At 34.7% G+C, this 19,608-nt stretch overlaps 1 protein-coding gene across 3 annotated transcripts in view; it reads right to left on the bottom strand.

Annotated features, from left to right (window-relative positions):
• PNPLA8 (patatin like domain 8, phospholipase A2) overlaps nucleotides 1–19,233 on the bottom strand; it is a 43,776-nt gene extending 24,543 nt beyond the window's left edge. The window contains exons 1-6 of one of the 3 annotated variants that reach the window (XM_081285027.1): nucleotides 18,982–19,233; nucleotides 12,682–13,826; nucleotides 12,385–12,534; nucleotides 5,116–5,267; nucleotides 3,285–3,379; nucleotides 1,399–1,570 (exon numbers count right to left, since the gene is read on the bottom strand). In XM_081285027.1, coding sequence (XP_081141153.1) covers nucleotides 1,399–1,570; nucleotides 3,285–3,379; nucleotides 5,116–5,267; nucleotides 12,385–12,534; nucleotides 12,682–13,737 — 1,625 coding nt within the window. In that variant the 5' untranslated portion in view covers nucleotides 13,738–13,826; nucleotides 18,982–19,233. The remainder of the gene's footprint in view (nucleotides 1–1,398; nucleotides 1,571–3,284; nucleotides 3,380–5,115; nucleotides 5,268–12,384; nucleotides 12,535–12,681; nucleotides 13,827–18,981) is intronic. The other 2 variants (XM_081285026.1, XM_081285025.1) reach the window with 2 other exon arrangements.
• Between the last annotated feature and the right edge of the window lie 375 nt (nucleotides 19,234–19,608).

The following is a 19,608-nucleotide window of genomic DNA, read 5'->3' as shown; positions in this document are numbered from 1 at the left end:
AGGGTAGAGTGCTCGCCTAACACATGTGAGGCACTGTGTTTGATCCTCAGTGCCACATATAAATAAATAAAATAAGGTATTGTACCCACCTACAACTTAAAAAAAAAATCTTTTTTTTAAATTGTTGGGTGTTCATAAATATTTCCTAAGATAAATACAAATTGATTCTGGTAAATAAGTATATATATGTACTTGTCAAGATTTTTAAAACATGCATACCCTCTGACCCAAAATTGTACTTCTAGAAATTTTCCTTAAAGCTAAAGTAAAGATGTAAGATGTCCATGGAAACTTTCTTTTTGAAATATAATTACATCTTAAGCATCCTTCTTTTTCGATAGCTAATTTTTAGAATAAAAAAATAGTACATTCATTAAAGGGAAGAGTGAACACCATCAAAATGTTTCAAAAATATTAATGAGATCACAAGAGACTGTGATAAATACTAAATGAAAATGCAGATATCAAATTACATGTGCATTATCATCCCCAAATTGTGAAGGGAATGAACACACACACATACACACTCACACTCACACTCTTTCTCTCTCTCTCTCTCTCTGTAAAAAATTCTAGAAAGAAATGTGATCTTAGTAGAATTACTGGTAATTTTCTTTATATATTCTCTATTTCCAAATGATGAATATTTTAAAATGACATCAACACTTGATTTAATAATTATGTTCTTACAAACTTATCTATTAGTATATTCTGAAATATGGACATAAGTTTAAAGTTTTTTATCAAAGCAATGTTCATAATCACAAAAAATGAAAAGCAATATAAATGTCTTGAATGCCCATAAATATCATATATGTAAATGGTTAAGAAATCAAGTACTGTCACATTCTGTATGTAGTATAATGTAATATTTAAAAATGTGTCAAGAAATTTTAATAAAATTGGAAAAAGGGGGGAAGATATCAATTTACAACTGTAATGTCAGCTACACAAAATGTTTATAAACATGTATACAATCTAGGAAAGACCTAGAAGGAAATACATTGCAAGGTTTACAACTTTGAACAATAGGATTGCAGTTGATTTTAAGTTTCTACTTTCCACTTATACTTTTTGATTCATAGTATTTGGAAAGAAATTAAAAAATTATTAAACAGCTTAGAATAATGACTTCAGAAACAACAGTGTGCAACTGTGGTCTATGTACAACATAGTATCACATTTTTAAAAAGGTAATTTTCTCATTTATATGCAAATCTCATACACATGAACCCAAGAATTTATGACTACAATGTGGTTCATTAAAATAGGAACAGTGATTATCTCCAATTAATGGTATTAATAATGAGTCTTCTTCATATTTTTTTGTATTTTAAAACTTATATATGCATATATACCTACATAATTAGAACATTTTTAAAAAGAATTATAACTTACTTAAGAATCTTTTCCCATGTTTGACTGTCATAGAATGCATGGCTCCAACTCATTTTGACTGTCCCAACAATGACATTTTGTGAAAATACATCTGATCCTAATTTTCGATAAAGTTCTTCACATTCGTCCAAGGGCATATGAAACAATCCCAACATGAAAGCTAATATGGCTCCTAAAAGAAAAAAAATTCTTAGTTTTTATGAGCATTGATGTTACTGCACTTATAATTTTAAGAACTCCTGGGTCATAGACCTGGCTTAAATTCTAGCTTTAACACTGGGACAATTCTAGCTATGTCACCTGGGACAAGTTCCTTAATTTCTCAATCCCAATAGTTTTTTACCTGTAAAATGGCAAAAAAATAACAACTAAAATTCCTAAGCCCCTTGTATTGTGATAACACATGTAAAGGGCTTTACCAGGTCCCCAAAATGATAAAAATACATCTACCTCAAGATGGTAATTATAAAAATTTTTAAATATACAAAAATATTTCTTTATATTAAATATATAAGAAAGATATCATGGTTATTAAAGATATTTCTCACAATAATTACTTCGTTTTAGTCATAGAACACAGTATATTTAATAACTCACGAATTCATTAAGCAGCTACTCTTTCAAGTTGGTTCTAGAGTCAATGTAATTAAAGAAATCACACTCTGGGATCTCCTTTTAAATAGCTGATTTCATGTACTAGTTGTAATTGGTAGGAAACACTGCCACCTAGTGTGTCTCATTGGCCTAACCCTTAAATAAAGATAAAAGGGAGGAGAAAGCTTTGGGGTATGAAAGAAAAAGAAGAATTCTATACATATACCAACCACCTCTTGGTCCCCATCCCCTGCCTCTCCCTCCTACTAGGGATTAAACTCAGGGGTACTTCACCACTGATCATGTCCCCAGCTCTTTATTTATTTATTAAGTTGGTTTTTTTTTTTTGTGTTTCGTTTTTTTGTTTGTTTGTTTGTTTTGTTTTGTTTTTTGAGAACAGGTCTCACTAAGCTGTTTACAGCCTTGCTAAATTGCCAAGGCTGTCTTTGACCTCGAAATACTCCTGCCTCAGACTTCAGAGGTATTATGGGAATGCTCCACCATGTCCAACCCAACTAGCAATATTTAAAGGTAATTTTTCTTTTTTGGTACTTGGGATTGAACCCAGGGGCACTCTACCACTGAGCTACATCCCTGGCTGTTTAATTTTTAATTTTTTAATTTTGAGACAGGGTTTCACTAAGTTACTCAGGCTAGCCTTGAACTTGTGATCCTCGTGCCTCAATCACTGGCAATTACAGGCATGTGTCCCAATGTCCTGCTAAAAGTAGCTCTTTTTAAAAAAATATTTATTTTTTAGTTTTAGGCAGACACAATACCTTTATTTTATTTTTATGTAGTGCTGAGAATCGAATACACTGCCTCATGCATGCTAGGCGAGCATGCTACCACTTGAGCCACATCCCCAGCCCTAAAAGTAGTTTTTTAAACACAGATTCTCAGATTTCTCAATTTAAATTCTGCCTTCAAACAACCATATAAAAATGACAAAGGGAGCAATCTTCAAATTGAGAGACTCCCCTCACAGGAAAAAAAAAAAAAGTATTCACCTTTAATTTTCTATTGGTTTAAGTACAATGTCTGCCTTCTGCTTCACTGCTTTCTTACAATGAATATACCATAAAGCAATAATTTATAATCTGCCCTTGTTATAGTGGTTTATTGAAAACATATTATAAAAGCACATTAAAATCTTTCTGAATGTTAACTTATTTAAAATAAATATCTTTACAGGTTTATTAAGCAAACTGAAAAATTATTCACATCAAAACATGAAACTAATGCCCAACATTTCATAATATAACCACGATCTTTAACCTAATAATCATTACCTGTGCTTACGCCACAAATATAATCAAAGAGCTGATGAACTGGCTTCTGAGTAAGTTCAACTAATTTCCTCAGTGTCTGAAGAGCAACTACACCCCTATGGGAAAAAAATCAAAAGCAAAATGAGAATTCCTATTTCAAGGAAAATAAATCCAAGTCATTAAATAAAATAATCCTATCAACTGCTTTTATAGTTTATGCGCTAACATGAAAACTAATATGCAAATCAGCATTAGTAAAAATTGCCCATCCAAACATTTAGGATTATTTTTAAAAATTCAATATCTAAATAAAAGTTATAAAACTTGTGATATTGTAGCACATCTAAAAATGTGTATTAGTATCTATTTTAATTAGAACACAAAGATGTGTGGATAAGATATTTTTTAAAATACTCCAACTCTGAAAAATACTTAAAACCTCACCTGACCAACTTTGGGATGACATACAATGGTTTCTTCTTTCATCAGTACAATGGGTCACCTATGCTTCTATATATTTGTGTTTTACATAGTTTAACAGATTCCTCCACACCCTCTGGGGATTGAACCCAGGAGCACTAAACTTAGACTAAGTCACATCACTAGCCCATTTTTTTTTTTAATATTTTATCTAGAGACAGGGTCCTTCTCTGAGTTGCTGAGGCTAGCTTTGAACTAACAATCCTATCTCAGCCTTTCGAGCTGCTGGGATTATAGTTGTGCTCCACTATGCCCAGTCATATTTTTTAGCACCCTTTCATTCATTTATTTTTTTTAAATTCAGTAAATTTAGGACAAACCTCTGCATTAAGGTGTATTCACTAATGCTGCTGAATTTGTTCATTCATTTTTAAATCTTTGCCAAAGGCCTGACATACTTCATAAAGGAATGGGAGAAGATAAAATAGCCCAGGAAGTATAGGTCAACTTAGGGCATATATACCATATGGACAATTCTCAACATTGAGACAATATACAAAAAAAAAAAAAAAAATCAATGAAAAGTTCTATTCCCAATACACGATGTAGGCCAGGTCATTCCTAGAACAAAAAAAGCACTTAGTCACCACATAATAAAATTTAGAGTTTCAAATTGTGCCTTAATTCTGCCAATAGGAAGTCACTAGAAATCTTACAAAGTCTAAGATTAAAGTAGTAAGACTGAAGATTGGTAATGAAATTATCTCTTTCTGAACAAAGAATGCATTTATTTCTTGTATAACACCAGAACTAGCATGTGTAAGGGAAGACGGGAAACCAGGGAGTTATTGACATAGACTCCTTTTCTAGCAATCACTTTTTTTTTAGAATTTTAATATTTTTTATTATTATTATTATTATTATTATTATTATTAGTTTTAGTTTTCGGTGGACACAACATCTTTGTATTTGGTGCTGAGGATCGAACCTGGGCCGCACACATGCCAGGCGAGCGAGCTAGCACTTGAGACTTGAGCCACATCCCCAGCCACGCACTTTATTGATTAGTGACTGACATGCATGAGTAAGATAAATATAAAAGAAAGCTGAAACTACAAAACATTCCTAAGATTTTTAAAGAATAATAGCTGATAAGTTCCTAAACTACCAAAAACATTTAAAAACATCAAAATAAAATATAAATACTAGATCAGATTAAAATAAAAGTGATTCATATGTTGAAATGTTTCATAGACTCATGTAGTAAATTAATAAAAATTCAATTTCATGTTGCAATTTAGAATTTGATTTTAGAATAATATAAATACATCAAATCAGTTTTTTTGATGCCTAAGGCTGAATTGAGTCTGAGGTTTTTAAAAGAAGATAAAATAGCCCAGGAAGTATTTAAAAGTTATTTTTCTGTCCTTACCTCGTTCCTCCACCATCAATTGTGAGAATTCGGATGCCCCTCCCTTTCACTGGATCCACATAGCCAATTAAAGCCAAAATTTCTCTTACTGCAGCCTGAAGAGTTTCATCCTTAATTTGTCTCAGTCGTAATAAATATGGAATAATTTTTTCCTACATTGAGAGAAAAGATATTTGGTTGGCTTTTGTCAAATCGAGAAGAAAAATGGATGATTATTATTTTTTTTTATTGTTGGTCGTTCAAAACATTACATAGTTCTTGATATATCATATTTCACCGTTTGATTCAAGTGGGTTATGAACTCCCATTTTTACCCCATATACAGATTGCTGAATCACCTAACTCAAGTAGATCATCACATAAAATAAAGGTGTAAGTATACATTATTTTCTCACTAATTTACATTATAGATTAGTTTTTGACATGTTAATATTAATATGTATTTAGGATATATTTGTCCTAATACAACAAAAAGTAACTTCTAGCCATATATCTTCTTTAAAATGTGCAATGTTTAAAATTTAGAGAAAATATAACTTGCTTAATACAAATTTTAAAATATTATTTGTGACAACAAAAGGTTAACATCATAAATTTTATACATATTTTGTCCGAATCCTGAAGAGGATAAAACTCCTTCATAGTATTCCGCATTAGAAATTAAACTGTTATCAAAAGAAAATAAATAAACCATGTTGTGTATAGTGCACATGGGACAAAAAGAAACCTTATAGTAGAATATAAGCAAATGTTGACTTACAAAATAAAACTGACACAGAAGATAAAAGATAACCATTAAAATTAAATAATAAGTTTAAGATGGGGCACTGGCATGTGCCTATAGTTCATCTACTCAACAGGCCGAGGGAGAAGAATCAGTTATGCCCCGGAGTTCAGTGCCAGCCTGGGCAACACAGCCAGACACTCTCTCTTAATATAAAAAATAAAATAAAACAAATAATTATTTAAATAAAACTAGGACTGCAAGATTTAAATATTAAACTTCATATTGTTAGTGACAGATAAGAGCTTAACTCTTAGGGTTCTACACTGAGCTTACTCACACAGGAGCATTTTATATAGTCAATACCCCAGGTTTAAGGAAATGGCTAAGTGGTAGATACACTTCTGCTGTGTAATCTGCAGTCCATGAAAGAGTTTTTCAATGTATCACCCATTTTCTTTTTTTTATGATCAAATCTGAAATACTACTGCTCTAAAGGTTTTCTTTTCTTTTCTTATCTTTTTTTTTTGTCCCTGACTAGTAATGAGTTTCAAAGTGCCCTTATAGGAACTTGAACAACCGGTGGAATTTAGAAAGGCAAATTTCCTTCTCTGGTTAGGATGGAACACTTTGTTACAGATCAATGCTCATGCCAAGAAAACTAGAACAGCTTGATAAAATGCAAGAAAAGCACCATCTGTTTAAAGGCATCGTAGAGCTGCTGAGGCAATGAGTATGGGAGAAACTAGGAATCTGAAGAAGGGATAACTGCTGGAAAGTGAGCTGATAAACTATAGCCTTTCTTTCCTTAAGGCACTTGCTGGTTCTGTAAAGAAGCAGAAAGATGGAAAAACTGGGCCTGAATCAGAGAGAGGGCCACAATTGAACAGAGCTGAGCTGAGCATTTAGTCTCATGGAGTTCAGAATGACAAAACTAAAGACACAAGGCTCACCTCCGGACATTTGCAGAATTCTGAAACAATGAGATATGAAAAGGTGAGAAAGCTAAGATGAGGACTTCTGGAATTCAAGAGTAGGAATTTTCTTTTTTTTTTTTAAACTCTTGAGATTGTATAACCGATGAGAGTGGTGACAGTCAACACAGAGGCTCTCAACTGAAAACCCTGAGGAAGGTGCCTCCCAAACAGGGAAAACTAAGGGTATTAACCAAACTGTAACCCAGCCTTGACCCAGTTATACCCTAACTGAATGAATGCCCCATTAACACCAAGCCAGGAACAAAATCAACTCTCTGGAAAAAGGAATCTGGATCCTATGGAGTGTTGTTGTTATTGCTGCTATTATTTGTTTTTATTCATGATGTCCAACATCTAGAATGCATGTCACAGCATGAAATGATCAAAGACCAAGAGGTGATTCTCCCATTATAAATACTAATAAAAGATGCTAAAATAAAAATAATGAAATTATCATTCAAAAGCAACAGATATCTACAAAGTAAATTCAATGAAAGATGTGCAAGATGCTCAATGAAAATACTGGGGGAACATAAAGATGACCTACCAAAATGGAATAATATACCAAATTCAAGGCATGGAAAACTCCATTTTACAAAGATAAAATTTACCCTAAATTGTTCCATAGATTCAAAGCAATTTCCACATGATTTTATTCTCTTTTATTTTTATGGATAAATTAATTTGAAAATTCATATGGAAATATGACAGGCCAAGAATAACCAAGGTAATATTAAGAGGAAGAACAAAGTTAGGGGATTTATACTACCAAATGTTAAATTTATTGTAAACCTACAATAATTTAGGCAGCATAGTACTGAAGCAAAAACACATAAATATGCCAATGGAACAAAATCCAGTGTCCAGAAACAGACTCATATTAGTGACCACATTTATGACAAGTCTTTTTAATAAATGGTTCTGTGTCACTTGGACATGTGTATTTAGAAAAAAAGGGCAGAACTCTCATCTCACACAATGCAACCAAATCTATTCTAGATAAATAGCAAATAAAAGCAGGAAAGGTAAAACAAAATTTTAGAAGAAAATACAAAACCAAAAAATTAATTCAACAGAACACAAAGACAAATATAAATTAGACTAATATCTATTCACCAAAAAACAACAGAAGGGGCTGGGGCTGGGGCTCAGAGGTAGAGCACTCACCTAGCATGCATGAGGCACTGAGTTCAATCCTCAGCACCACATATAAATAAAATAAAGATACTGTGTCTACCTAAAACTAAAAAAAAAAAAAAAAAAAAAAAAGGTATACCCCAGAGTGGGAGAATATATTTTCAAGACACACACACACACACACACACACACACACACACACACACACCTAGCCATAACAAATAAGGAAACTATACAAATCAATAATAAAAAGCTGGCTAACCCCCCACCCCCCCCAAAAAAAAAATGGGTAAAAAGTTTAGCTGGGAAAGTTCTCAGCAGAGCATATGACACTGACTTGCCTTAAGCAATTTATAGAGTTCACTGCTTTCAGATGCTTATTATTTAGGGAAGAGCAACAATTTTCTTTAAACTATCTAAAGTATTAATTGACCTGAATATCCATTTCTATAGCACATTTTTTCTTGGTATTGCAGAGTCCTTAGATTTGAGATCAGTTGTGAAACATTAAGAGAATCCCCAAAGTTTCAATTAGCAACAATTTTCATGGCAGACTAAAATTGAAAACTACTCAGAAATCCAACAACATTACAACAAATGTGATACACAATGAAACATGAAAAAATGAGAATGAATAATTGACAACGACCACACAATACACTGAGTAAAAGAAGTCAATTAGCCAAAACTAATCTGTGATTGCCTTTTTGGGAGACTGACTAAAAGGGATACAAGAGAGACTTCTTTTTTTTTTTATATCTTTTTTTTTCTTTTTTTTTTTTATTGGTTGTTCACAACTTTACAAAGCTCTTGACATATCATACTTCATACATTAGATTGAAGTGGGTTATGAACCCCCAATTTTACCCCAAATGCAGGTTGCAGAATCATGTCGGTTACACATCCACAATTTTACATAATGCCCTATTAGTAATTGTTGTATTCTGCTATCTTTCCTATCCCCTACTATCCCCCCTCCCCTCCCCTCCCTTCTTCTCTCTACCCCATCTACTGTAATTCATTTCTCTCCTTGTTAATTTTCCCATTCCCCTCACAACCTCTTATATGTAATTTTGTATAGCAATGAGGGTCTCCCTTCATTTCCATGCAATTTTCCTCATCTCTCCCTTTCCCTCCCATCTCATGTCACTGATTAATGTTACTCTTTTCTTCCTACTCTTCCTCCCTGCTCTGTTCATATTTGCTCTCATTATATCAAAGAAGACATTTGGCATTTGTTTTTTAAGGATTGGCTAGCTTCACTAAGCATAATCTGCTCTAGTGCCGTCCATTTCCTTGCAAATTCTATGATTTTGTCATTTTTTATTGCTGCATAGTACTCCATTGTGTATAGATGCCACTTTTTTATCCAATCATCTACTGAGGGGCATCTGGGTTGGTTCCACAGTCTAGCTATTGTAAATTGTGCTGCTATGAACATCGATGTGGCAGTATCCCTGTAGCATGCTCTTTTAAGGTCTTCAGGGAATAGTCCAAGAAGGGCAATAGCAGGGTCAAATGGTGGTTCCATTCCCAGCTTTCCCAGGAATCTCCAAACTGCTTTCCAAATTGGCCGCACCAATTTGCAGTCCCACCAGCAATGTACAAGTGTACCCTTTTCTCCACAACCTCTCCAGCACTTGTTGTTGTTTGACTTCATAGTGGCTGCCAATCTTACTGGAGTGAAATGGTATCTTAGGGTGGTTTTGATTTGCATTTCTCTGACTGCTAGAGATGGTGAGCATTTTTTCATGTACTTGTTGATTGATTGTATATCCTCCTCTGAGAAGTGTCTGTTCAGGTCCTTGGCCCATTTGTTGATTGGGTTATTTGTTATCTTATTGTCTAATTTTTTGAGTTCTTTGTATACTCTGGATATTAGGGCTCTATCTGAAGTGTGAGGAGTAAAGATTTGTTCCCAGGATGTAGGCTCCCTATTTACCTCTCTTATTGTTTCTCTTGCTGAGAAAAAACTTTTAAGTTTAATTAAGTCCCATTTGTTGATTCTTGTTGTTAACTCTTGTGCTATGGGTGTCCTATTAAGGAATTTGGAGCCCGACCCCACAATCTGTAGATCGGAGCCAACTTTTTCTTCTATCAGACGCAGAGTCTCTGGTTTGATATCAAGTTCCTTGATCCATTTTGAGTTAACTTTTGTGCATGGCGAGAGAAAGGGATTCAGTTTCATTTTGTTGCATATGGATTTCCAGTTTTCCCAACACCATTTGTTGAAGATGCTATCCTTCCTCCATTGCATGCTTTTAGCCCCTTTATCAAATATAAGATAGTTGTAACTTTGTGGATTAGTCTCTATGTCCTCTATTCTAAACCATTGGTCCGCCTGCCTGTTTTGGTACCAGTACCATGCTGTTTTTGTCACTATTGCTTTGTAATATAGTTTGAAATCTGGTATCACTATACCACCTGATTCACACTTCCTGTTTAGAATTGCTTTTGCTATTCTGGGTACAAGAGAGACTTCTGAGGCACTGGTAATATTCTGCTTCTTCATCTGGGTTCAATTTGTGAACTTTATACTTACAAATGTATGTGTGTGATACTTGAATGTTTAAAATGGTTCTTTAATATTAGTCTCTCCCTAAAATTCATCTGTTGGTTTTCTTTTTTTTTTTTCTTTTTTTAGAGACTTTTTTGGATAGACTTTATTTCAAACAGGATTTTAATTTATTATTTCTTCTCCATATCTGTTGGTTTTCTACTTCTTCCTCTCTCCCAGCTCCTCCCTAATCTCAGGGGAAACAGGATTACCTTTCTTCCCCACCCTAGACAGAGTTGACAGATAACTTGAGCACTCACCCAAGCTAGGAAGGAAGTAATCCAGACTTAGGGGATGGTATCTGAAGATCTCAGAAATGACTACCTCCCAAATTAACAAGGAAATTACAATGCCAACAGAGAAGATGGGAATCTAGCCTTTGAATCATCTCTTTAAAAGTACCCCAGTTCCTGCTGAAGGGTGGAATTATAGCCTCTGGGGGAGGAGTCCCTGTGTTTCTCCTTTGCTAGCAAAGCAATAAACCTTCTATTTCCTTTTTTCTAAAAAAAAAAAAAAAAAAAAAAAAAAAATCATAGGTTGACACCTAGTACCCAGTGCAACACAATTAAGAGGTAGGAGGGCCTTTTGGAAAGTGATAGTCATGAGATCTTTGCCTCATGAATGAGATTAGTGTCCTTGCCCCTCCTGCCCCATAAGTTTGCCACAACAAGCCACAATACTGAGGAACAAGGCCTTCACCAATACCAAATCTGCCAGCTCCTCATCTTGTTTTCCCAGCCTTCAGAACTGTGAGAAATAAATTTATGTTATATATAATCTACCCAGTTTAGGGTACATTGTTACAGCATCCCAAATCAACTAAAAGATGGTAATTATATTTCTATATACATCACCGAAATGTGAAACAATCAAAAACACATGTATATTTAGAAAATTTGTCTTTTAAGTAGGATATTTTTAAATATGAAAGACAACCTCAAATTTTAGGAACATAAAATATTAAAGTTTATGTATCATAATATACTTGTTATATAATATAAAACTACGGAAAGGTGCATTATTCAAAGACCTTTTCAGCAAGGTGATTTGTCAAAAAGTAGAATAAATGTGAATGAGTGAACTAATAATTTCTTGAATGACAAGCTAAACACAAGCACTAATACATTTCTAATACAATTTTGACAATTGTATTATTACAGATAAAGAGACTCAAACACATTTTAGAGAACTTTCTAAAAACAGTCTATTTAAATAGGTCTAAATTATGTTCACTATTTTAGATTTTCAAAAATCAGGTAAGGGAAAGCTCATTGTTTCACTTAAGATTACCAGTACCATTAGTACTAAGGTCATTAAAATTCTTAAGATTTCAAATATGGAGAGGCCATGAAATAAAAACTAGCAAACGCTTTACATATGAATTATGTTTCTTGTCTTAAGAGTAGTTAGAAGTAGGCTGTAGTTGTAGCTCAGTATTAGAATGGCTATCTGGCATATGTGAGGCACTGGGTTCAATCCTCAGCACCACATAAAAATAAATGAATTAAATAAAGGTAGGAAAAAATAACTTAAAAAAAAGAGTAGTTAAAAGTACAAACATCTATACTGCAAGTAAGAAAACTTTGGCAGCTATTAGGTAATTCAACTAATATACTGATACTAACCTTCTATTTTATAAATGTTTAACCTCAAAATATAGATGCCAATACTAATAGTATAATTTATATCACAGACTAGGGAATTCATTGGCATAATGTATATCACAGAATCAATGAAGCAATTACTGAATACATACAAAACTACAAATAATTTAAAAAAAATAAAAAAGAGAAAGGCCTTGCTTTCTCCATTGAAAAAGGTTTATTAACATTTTTATTCCAAGACAAAGCTAGATTAAATAAATTAGAAATTACCTTGACAGCCACTCCTTTGCCTTCAGGAAATTCTAGAAGATGAAAAGTCAATTCTTCAACTCTAGTAATGCAGAGCTTTGGGTCAGCTGTTCTTCTTAATGCCTGGACCAATGCCCGGGTTCTGTTATCAATACTCACTCTTGCAATAATCTACAAAGACATAACATACATACATAATATATTTAGAATATGAAACTGTTCTAAGAAATAGCTAATGTTTCTTAGGTTCTATTAGAAAATGAAACTTAAAAATCTGACAAAAATTAACACAATCAAATCACAGTGAAAAACACTTGCCTTTTCTCGCTGAAGAGATAAGTGTTTTTTCTCCTCTGCAGTTTTTTCTTTGCTGACAGCCTGCTCAGTTTTAGTAGGATTTTCCTGTTCTTCTGGCTGACTCTTTGAATCATATTTTAATTTGGGGACAAGTCCACCAATATAACCACCTACTAAAGCCTGAACACCTTCAGTGGGTCGAGAAAGAAAGTTAGCAATACTTTGTTTAGTAGAAACTGGAAGAACATCAGGCATTCCACTCTGACTTGTAGGCTTGTCCACAGTATTTATGGAAGATCCAGAGCCTGGCTTATCAGTCAGGATGCCAGGATCTGGAGATATGGACTTCTTTTCTTGAGTCTTTTCACCTTCAAGTTCGGATTTGACCTGAAAATGTTTATTTTCCTTTTTTGGAGACATTTTTTCCTCACGTTTGAAGTATGAATTAATATGATTTGATAAAAAGTAGAATGACTCTCCAAATTTTGTAGTTATGCTAGTTGAGTAACGAAAAAGGCTTTGTTTACCTAAATCTTCTTTATCTGTAATGTGACTTTTCTCTTCTGCAACAGGACTCGTTTCTGCTGATTTATCACTATATTTTTTCAGAGATTTGATGGCTTGTTTAAAATTTTTCTGTTTTAACCAGTCACCATCTGATACTTTTCTTAATATTCGAGAACTTGGCTTAAATTGAGCTAAACGTGAAATCATTTCATCGTGATTGCCAAAAACAGCCTTTGAAACAGAGTTCAAAGTACTTTTAATACGGGACATATGAATGCTTACTTTTGTAAGTCCCTTAGGAGCAGAAGTACTAAGTTTCAAAATTCCAATATGTAAACCATGGTTGCTTGGGGAGTAATAGTGCTTACTCCAAGAATAAGCTTCATTTTTTGTCCATTTACATCTTACTTTGCTGGCATGGAAACCTCTTTGTAGACTGATATGGCTTATCCTCCAGAAATGTTTAGGTAAACACCCAAAAAGCAGCTGCTTGCTTCTCTGCTTCCCACAAAGACTTCTTGCATTACTAAGGAGGTAAATATATATATCTATAGTCAAACTAAAAGACATAACTTAAAAATCATTTATTTTCTATATGACATTCTCTCACTTCATTTGTGAATGCTTCATTTAAGAAATGCCATAATTCATGGTCTTACCTAAAATGGCAAACACAAAAAAAAAAAAGAAAAGAAAAATTAGGATTTAAGTTAAAATCAAAATTGAGTATAATATAAAATTTGAACCATACTTAGCAAACTGACTCAAAAGAAAAAAGAATATATTTCCAATATAGCTGATATAGATTTCACTTTTAAACTAATAGAAAATAATTTCCCTTGTTAGCTTGAGTAATAAGATGTTTAGAAAAAAAGCTAATCTAGGAAAGTTTCCCAATAGGTAGATTTTTCTTCTACAACACATAATTTAATATGCCATTTAGATATTATGCTATTTTTTCTTCCTATTGTTAATTCTTTGATTAGTTTATGTGACACCAGACTTTAAGTGCTTTGAAGACAAGACCAACTATCAGAGTGAATAAAACAAAACAAACAAAACCCAACTATGTTGTTTGTAAAAAACCCATTTTAAATATAAAGACACATAAAGATTAGAAAAATATACCATGCTAACACTAATCAAAAGGAAGCAAGAGTAGGTATGCTATTTTCACTCAAAAAGGAAAACACACAGAATCAGTAAGGACAGTTTCACAACACCATCAATCAACTGGATATAATTGACATTTTTAAACTACTAAATCACAGAGAAAAATACACATTCATACCATGCCTATATGGAACATTCACCAATAAAGACAACATTCTGGGTCATAAAAAACAACAGAACATAAATTATATAATGTCTGTTCTTAGACCACATGAATTAATTAAACTAGAAATTAATAACAGAAAGATAACTGGAAGCCTCAAAATATATGAAGACACAGAGAGAAAGCGAAAGAAACATGAATTACTACCTCAAAAATGAAAGAAGGAGCATGACTATCCAATGGACTTTGGAAGGATAATCAGAAATACTATGAATAACTATATGCCCACAATTTTGATAACCTAGATGAAATGCACCTATTCCTTGAAAGACACAATCTGCCAAAACTCACACAAGAAGAAACACACAATCTGAATAGGCCTATATCTATTAAAGGAATTGAGTTAATAATTAAATAACATTCCAAAACAGAAAGCACTAGGTTCAGATGGTAGCAAATAAACACATGTAAACAGAACAAAAGCATGTAAAAAATCCACAATGAGTACACTAAGAAATTCTGCAGTAGTGCAGTTTTACTGTAGGACCTAGTGAGATTACAGGAGGGGAAGGTAGAAGATGATACTGAGGAAGACAAAACTAAGAACCTATTGTCATTATCCAGATAATAGTCTCAAATAATATTGCATGTGCACATATTATTTTAAAACATTTATGGGAAAGGACAGAAAAAAATGTAAACCTGTCTGCTTTGTTGGCTCATCTGAACTTGATTTGCAGACAATGTGAGAAAACAAGTTAATAGGAAAGCCCTTGATAAAATATATTTAAACTACTTGTAGATAAAAATTCATACCAACGGAGGGAAATCTACAAGTTGAACTTGAGGTCTGGACATATAGTCAAACTACCCTCATGGTGCAGAGACCCTAATGAAACTGGTCAGCTGGTGACAACTAGAATTCCAAGTCAACTGAAGCCACCAAGTAAAGACACTTCCAAAGCTCAGCGCAACTAGACTCCCACACTAAACAATTACCATTGAATGTAAGCACGGAGATTACAAAACATGCAAGGAGATGAACTGTCACCTACAGAGAGGATCAGCAAATGCAGCCAATAAGAAAATGTGCAACCAAGATTCAGAAATACAGAAAAAAATAAGTAGATTTAAAATGTTCAGAAATATATCAGAAGCAAAAATAAAGTGAACAAAAGGCATAGATAAAAAGTAAAAAGGAAGAGCAAAATTTTGGGATGCTACATGCTAGTTTTGAGACCCACTTATAATCTAATGACAAAATAGGTAAATAAAGGATTGAGGGGAAATTATGTAAAAACCAATATAAAGGACATAGTCTTAAGGCAATTTAAGGGAAAAGCATTACATAAACATAAAAAGGGGGAACTATATAATAATAAAAAGAACGAGCCATTTACTTATTAAACTTCAGGTAGTCTTGTGGGCCAACACAATATTTTAGAAAATAAAAAAATAACCACTAATAATGTATATCATCAGAATGAGATGTACTATGAATTAAAATAAAGCAGGAGGTAAAAGAAGAAGGGCATAGAGAATACTATTTTAGAAGTATAATTAGAAGTGAGTTGACATTTTACTAGAGGATCTTATGTGAGGAAGTAAATTATTAAGAGAATCTAGGGGAAAAACTTTCTAAGAGGAAAAAGCAAGCAAAACTTTGGAGACAGTAATTAGCCTTCAGTAAAACAGCATGCACAAGGTGGATGAAGGGAAGTCAGAAAGAGGATTAATCATTGAGATGAGTTCAAGATTGAGGCGAAGACAGAGCAATGTAAGCCTAGACTGTGATTAAGAAGTGTGCATTGTCTCTTTCCAAAAAGATTTAATCATCATGAGTTATCATAAAGGTATCTTTCAACTTTGCATAGAACTATAGACTATAAAGGGAAAAAAAAGAAGAAAAGAAATGGAAACCACAGCAGGCGAATGATTTTATGATCCAAATGAGGGATTTTAATATACTCCTCTCAGAAAACTATGACTATCAAGCAAAAATTACAAAACTTAGAGGATGATCAACAAGTTTAACTTGTTACCAAATGCCAACACTAGAAATTCAAGATAAATATTTTGAGAGTAAATTCAGTCAAACCTAAGTCAAGAGTACAAAAATGGGGAAAATAATTCAAAGTTCCATCATCAGTGAGAAAAGAATAACAAATACAGAGGCAGTAAAAATACAATGGAGGCTTATATAAAAGAAGAAGCAGGCGTAGTGGCACACACCTATAATCCCAGCAGCTCGGAGGCTGAGGCAAGAGGATTGTGAGTTCAAAACCAGCCTCAGCAATTTGGGGAGACCCTGTCTCTAAATTAAAAAAAAAAAAAAAGGCTGGAGATGTGGCTCAGTGGTGAAATGCCTTTAGGTTCAATCCCTATATCAAAAAATAAAAACAAATAGAAGAGGCTTAGATAGAAATTGAGTTTTAACTAAAGGAATCAAGGGATTTGCCAGGAGGAGGCCCATCTTGAAGTCTAAGAATGAATTACAGATGTTATGCAATCATTGTAATAATGTAGCCAAAAAGGTAACAAGGGTCCTAGCTAAGTAATAGCATTGGAATGGAAAAGAGGGCTACTGTAAGCCATATCTGGTAACAGGTCAAGGAAACTAATTGAATAATGAAACACAGGATTGGTGACACCAAGAATGGGATATGGAGAAGTAGGTGTCAAGAGAACTGACTTATGGTTCTAAATCAGACACAGAGGGAAAATACTGTTTTCGAATATGAGAAAACTAGGAAAGAGCTAATTTAATATGAGGGAAAAATGAATTTTCTTTTGGATTTACAGAATGCAAGTTGGGGTATATAAATTAAAATGTACCTAGACTGTGGATTCACGTGTGGAATTATCAGCACGTGACACCTGAAACCATTAGACTGCACAGATTTACCAAAGGATAGTTTATGGTATATATTACCTGAGTATTCTTGAACCTGATAAATGCTCCTCTTTATTGAAAATGCTTACTTGCAAATATACATTATATCTTCTGAGACATTTCAGAAATATTCCCAGACCTACTATAGTATTCCTTGGGTTTCAAATATCAAAGCTCTGGCTTAGAGAGAACAACATGTGTAGTAGAAACTTGAGTGACATTCAGGTTTAGGAAGAGAAAGAAACGCCCTCCAAGGAAATGAGAGAGCACGGGAGAAAAGATATCCTCCAAAATTCAGGAGCAACTTTTAAAAAGTAATGGACATTAAACAGGATAAAATACAAGATATAGGAGAGAAAGTTCAAAGCAGAGAAATGACAGGACAGAAAGGTGTCTAGGGCCTAGAATTCTAACTCTGACCTTTTTATAAATATATGTTCCACAAGTGAAGCAACGTCCATGCTTCAGCACAATCCTTGTCTCAATTAAAGGAAAAAAACATCTCAAAGTACAAACTGTACTTGAATCAACTCTGCATGTGAAAACAAGTGAATATATAAACTAGTGAAACTGATCCACCATCCAACATCACTAATGAAAAGGACACTACTTAAAAGATTTTATTTTAGATCTCAGAAAAATAAGATCAACACTAAAGTTTAATTAATAAAAATTATGAAATAACATGTTCTTATACTGAAAGCAACACTAATCTGCATAAGAAATTTAACAAAATAGCTAAAATGAGCTTGATACAACTACTTCACAAGCATAAACTAAGTTTACAGCTTACTGTACTTTTTAAAAATTATCAGATTTTAAGGTTCTTTATATTACATTATTTTAATGACTTTTTCTTGAGATCCTGAAACATATTTTTGTCATTTTTGACATCTCAACAATTAGGATCCAGAATACAACTGTTCCTGGAAATAAAAATAGTATTTTTAAAACTACTATATGATAGTCCCTTACGTCACATCTCTGCTGACTCTTGAAGAGTCACCACTTAGAAAAGTTATCATTGTACTAGGGTGGAACCAGGTTCCTCTCAGCATAATCACAGAAATGGCAAAAAGGTAGGAAGTATTGCAATACGATTCACATAGCTTCACCTTTAAAAAAAAAAGCACACGCACTTGAATCCGCTTAAGCAGTAGAAGCAGGCAGTGACGGGGCCAAATACGGGTGGGGCGAAAAAGAAATATCTAGCAATGAAAGCACGAGGTATACAGTGACAGTCAAGATCAATGTAAAACAGAGAAGTTGTTTTTGAGAGTCACCAGGGACCTGCTGGAGAATACTACAATTCAGCGGAGACAGACTCCGCGAAACTGGCAAATCGCAGGGGTGGGACAAGAGGCGTAGGGAGGGACAAGCGAAACCAACCGCATCCGAGGCAGCAACACCCGAAGAAGCAGAGGTGGGGCAGGCGGCGCTGTGCACCAATCAGCCCCGGGACCCGCGGCCCCTTCCGGACCCGGCTGCCACTGGGTGCCTGGATGCTGGGACCTCCACGAAGCCGGGCATCTCCCCTGACTCTGAAGTACCCAGGATAGAGAGACGGAGGACTCCGTAGGCAGGCAAGTGCCCGGAGCGACCAGCCTGCCTCTCATCCCGTCCCCATCATCTCGCGGCCACTTACCGGGATGCAGGCCGCAATCACAGGCGACGGTGGATACTAGTCTCTTCCCGACATTGATGTCTACTCTGGCCGGCCCGCATCAGCTGAGCTTCCAGCACAAACAAGCGCAGCAGCCGGAGCTCCACCCACTCAGCTCCGCCCCTCCCCAGCGGAAGTGACGCACAGGCCGTTCGGGTCTACCCGCCTGACACCGTGCTGTTCCTCTGCTTCCCACCGGCGCTTGCCCTCCCGGTCAATCGCGGCTTCGTCCCCGCCCTGAGGCATGCGCAATAGAGCGTAACAGCGCTAGCCCTGAAAGCCGCGGCAGAGGGGCTGGTGTGCACGAGTGCGTGCTTCCGGAGAGGCGTGGCTTGGCAAAGGGGCGTATTGGCATTATGGTCTTGTCTGGGTGCTGGAGCTGAGCGAGACAGGTTTTGCGCCGTGTCGGATCTCAGAATAGAGTCCAGACTTGCTTTTGAGTCACCCGTAGGAAATGTCACTTAAAAGCACTTTCACATATATTGTTGGAAGTTAGCAGATTCGGTCTCTCCCGTGGTTAAGACACTGCTTTCGAATTCTGACATTTTATGTGTATCAAGTAGGCAAACTAGAACCCACAGCAGGTCTAGTGTTAACTATCAAAACTGT

This window comes from Spermophilus citellus, assembly GCF_964194105.1.
Source record: "Spermophilus citellus genome assembly, chromosome: 3".
Classification (NCBI taxonomy): Eukaryota; Metazoa; Chordata; class Mammalia; order Rodentia; family Sciuridae; genus Spermophilus; species Spermophilus citellus.
This window is presented reverse-complemented; position numbering and strand designations above follow the sequence as displayed.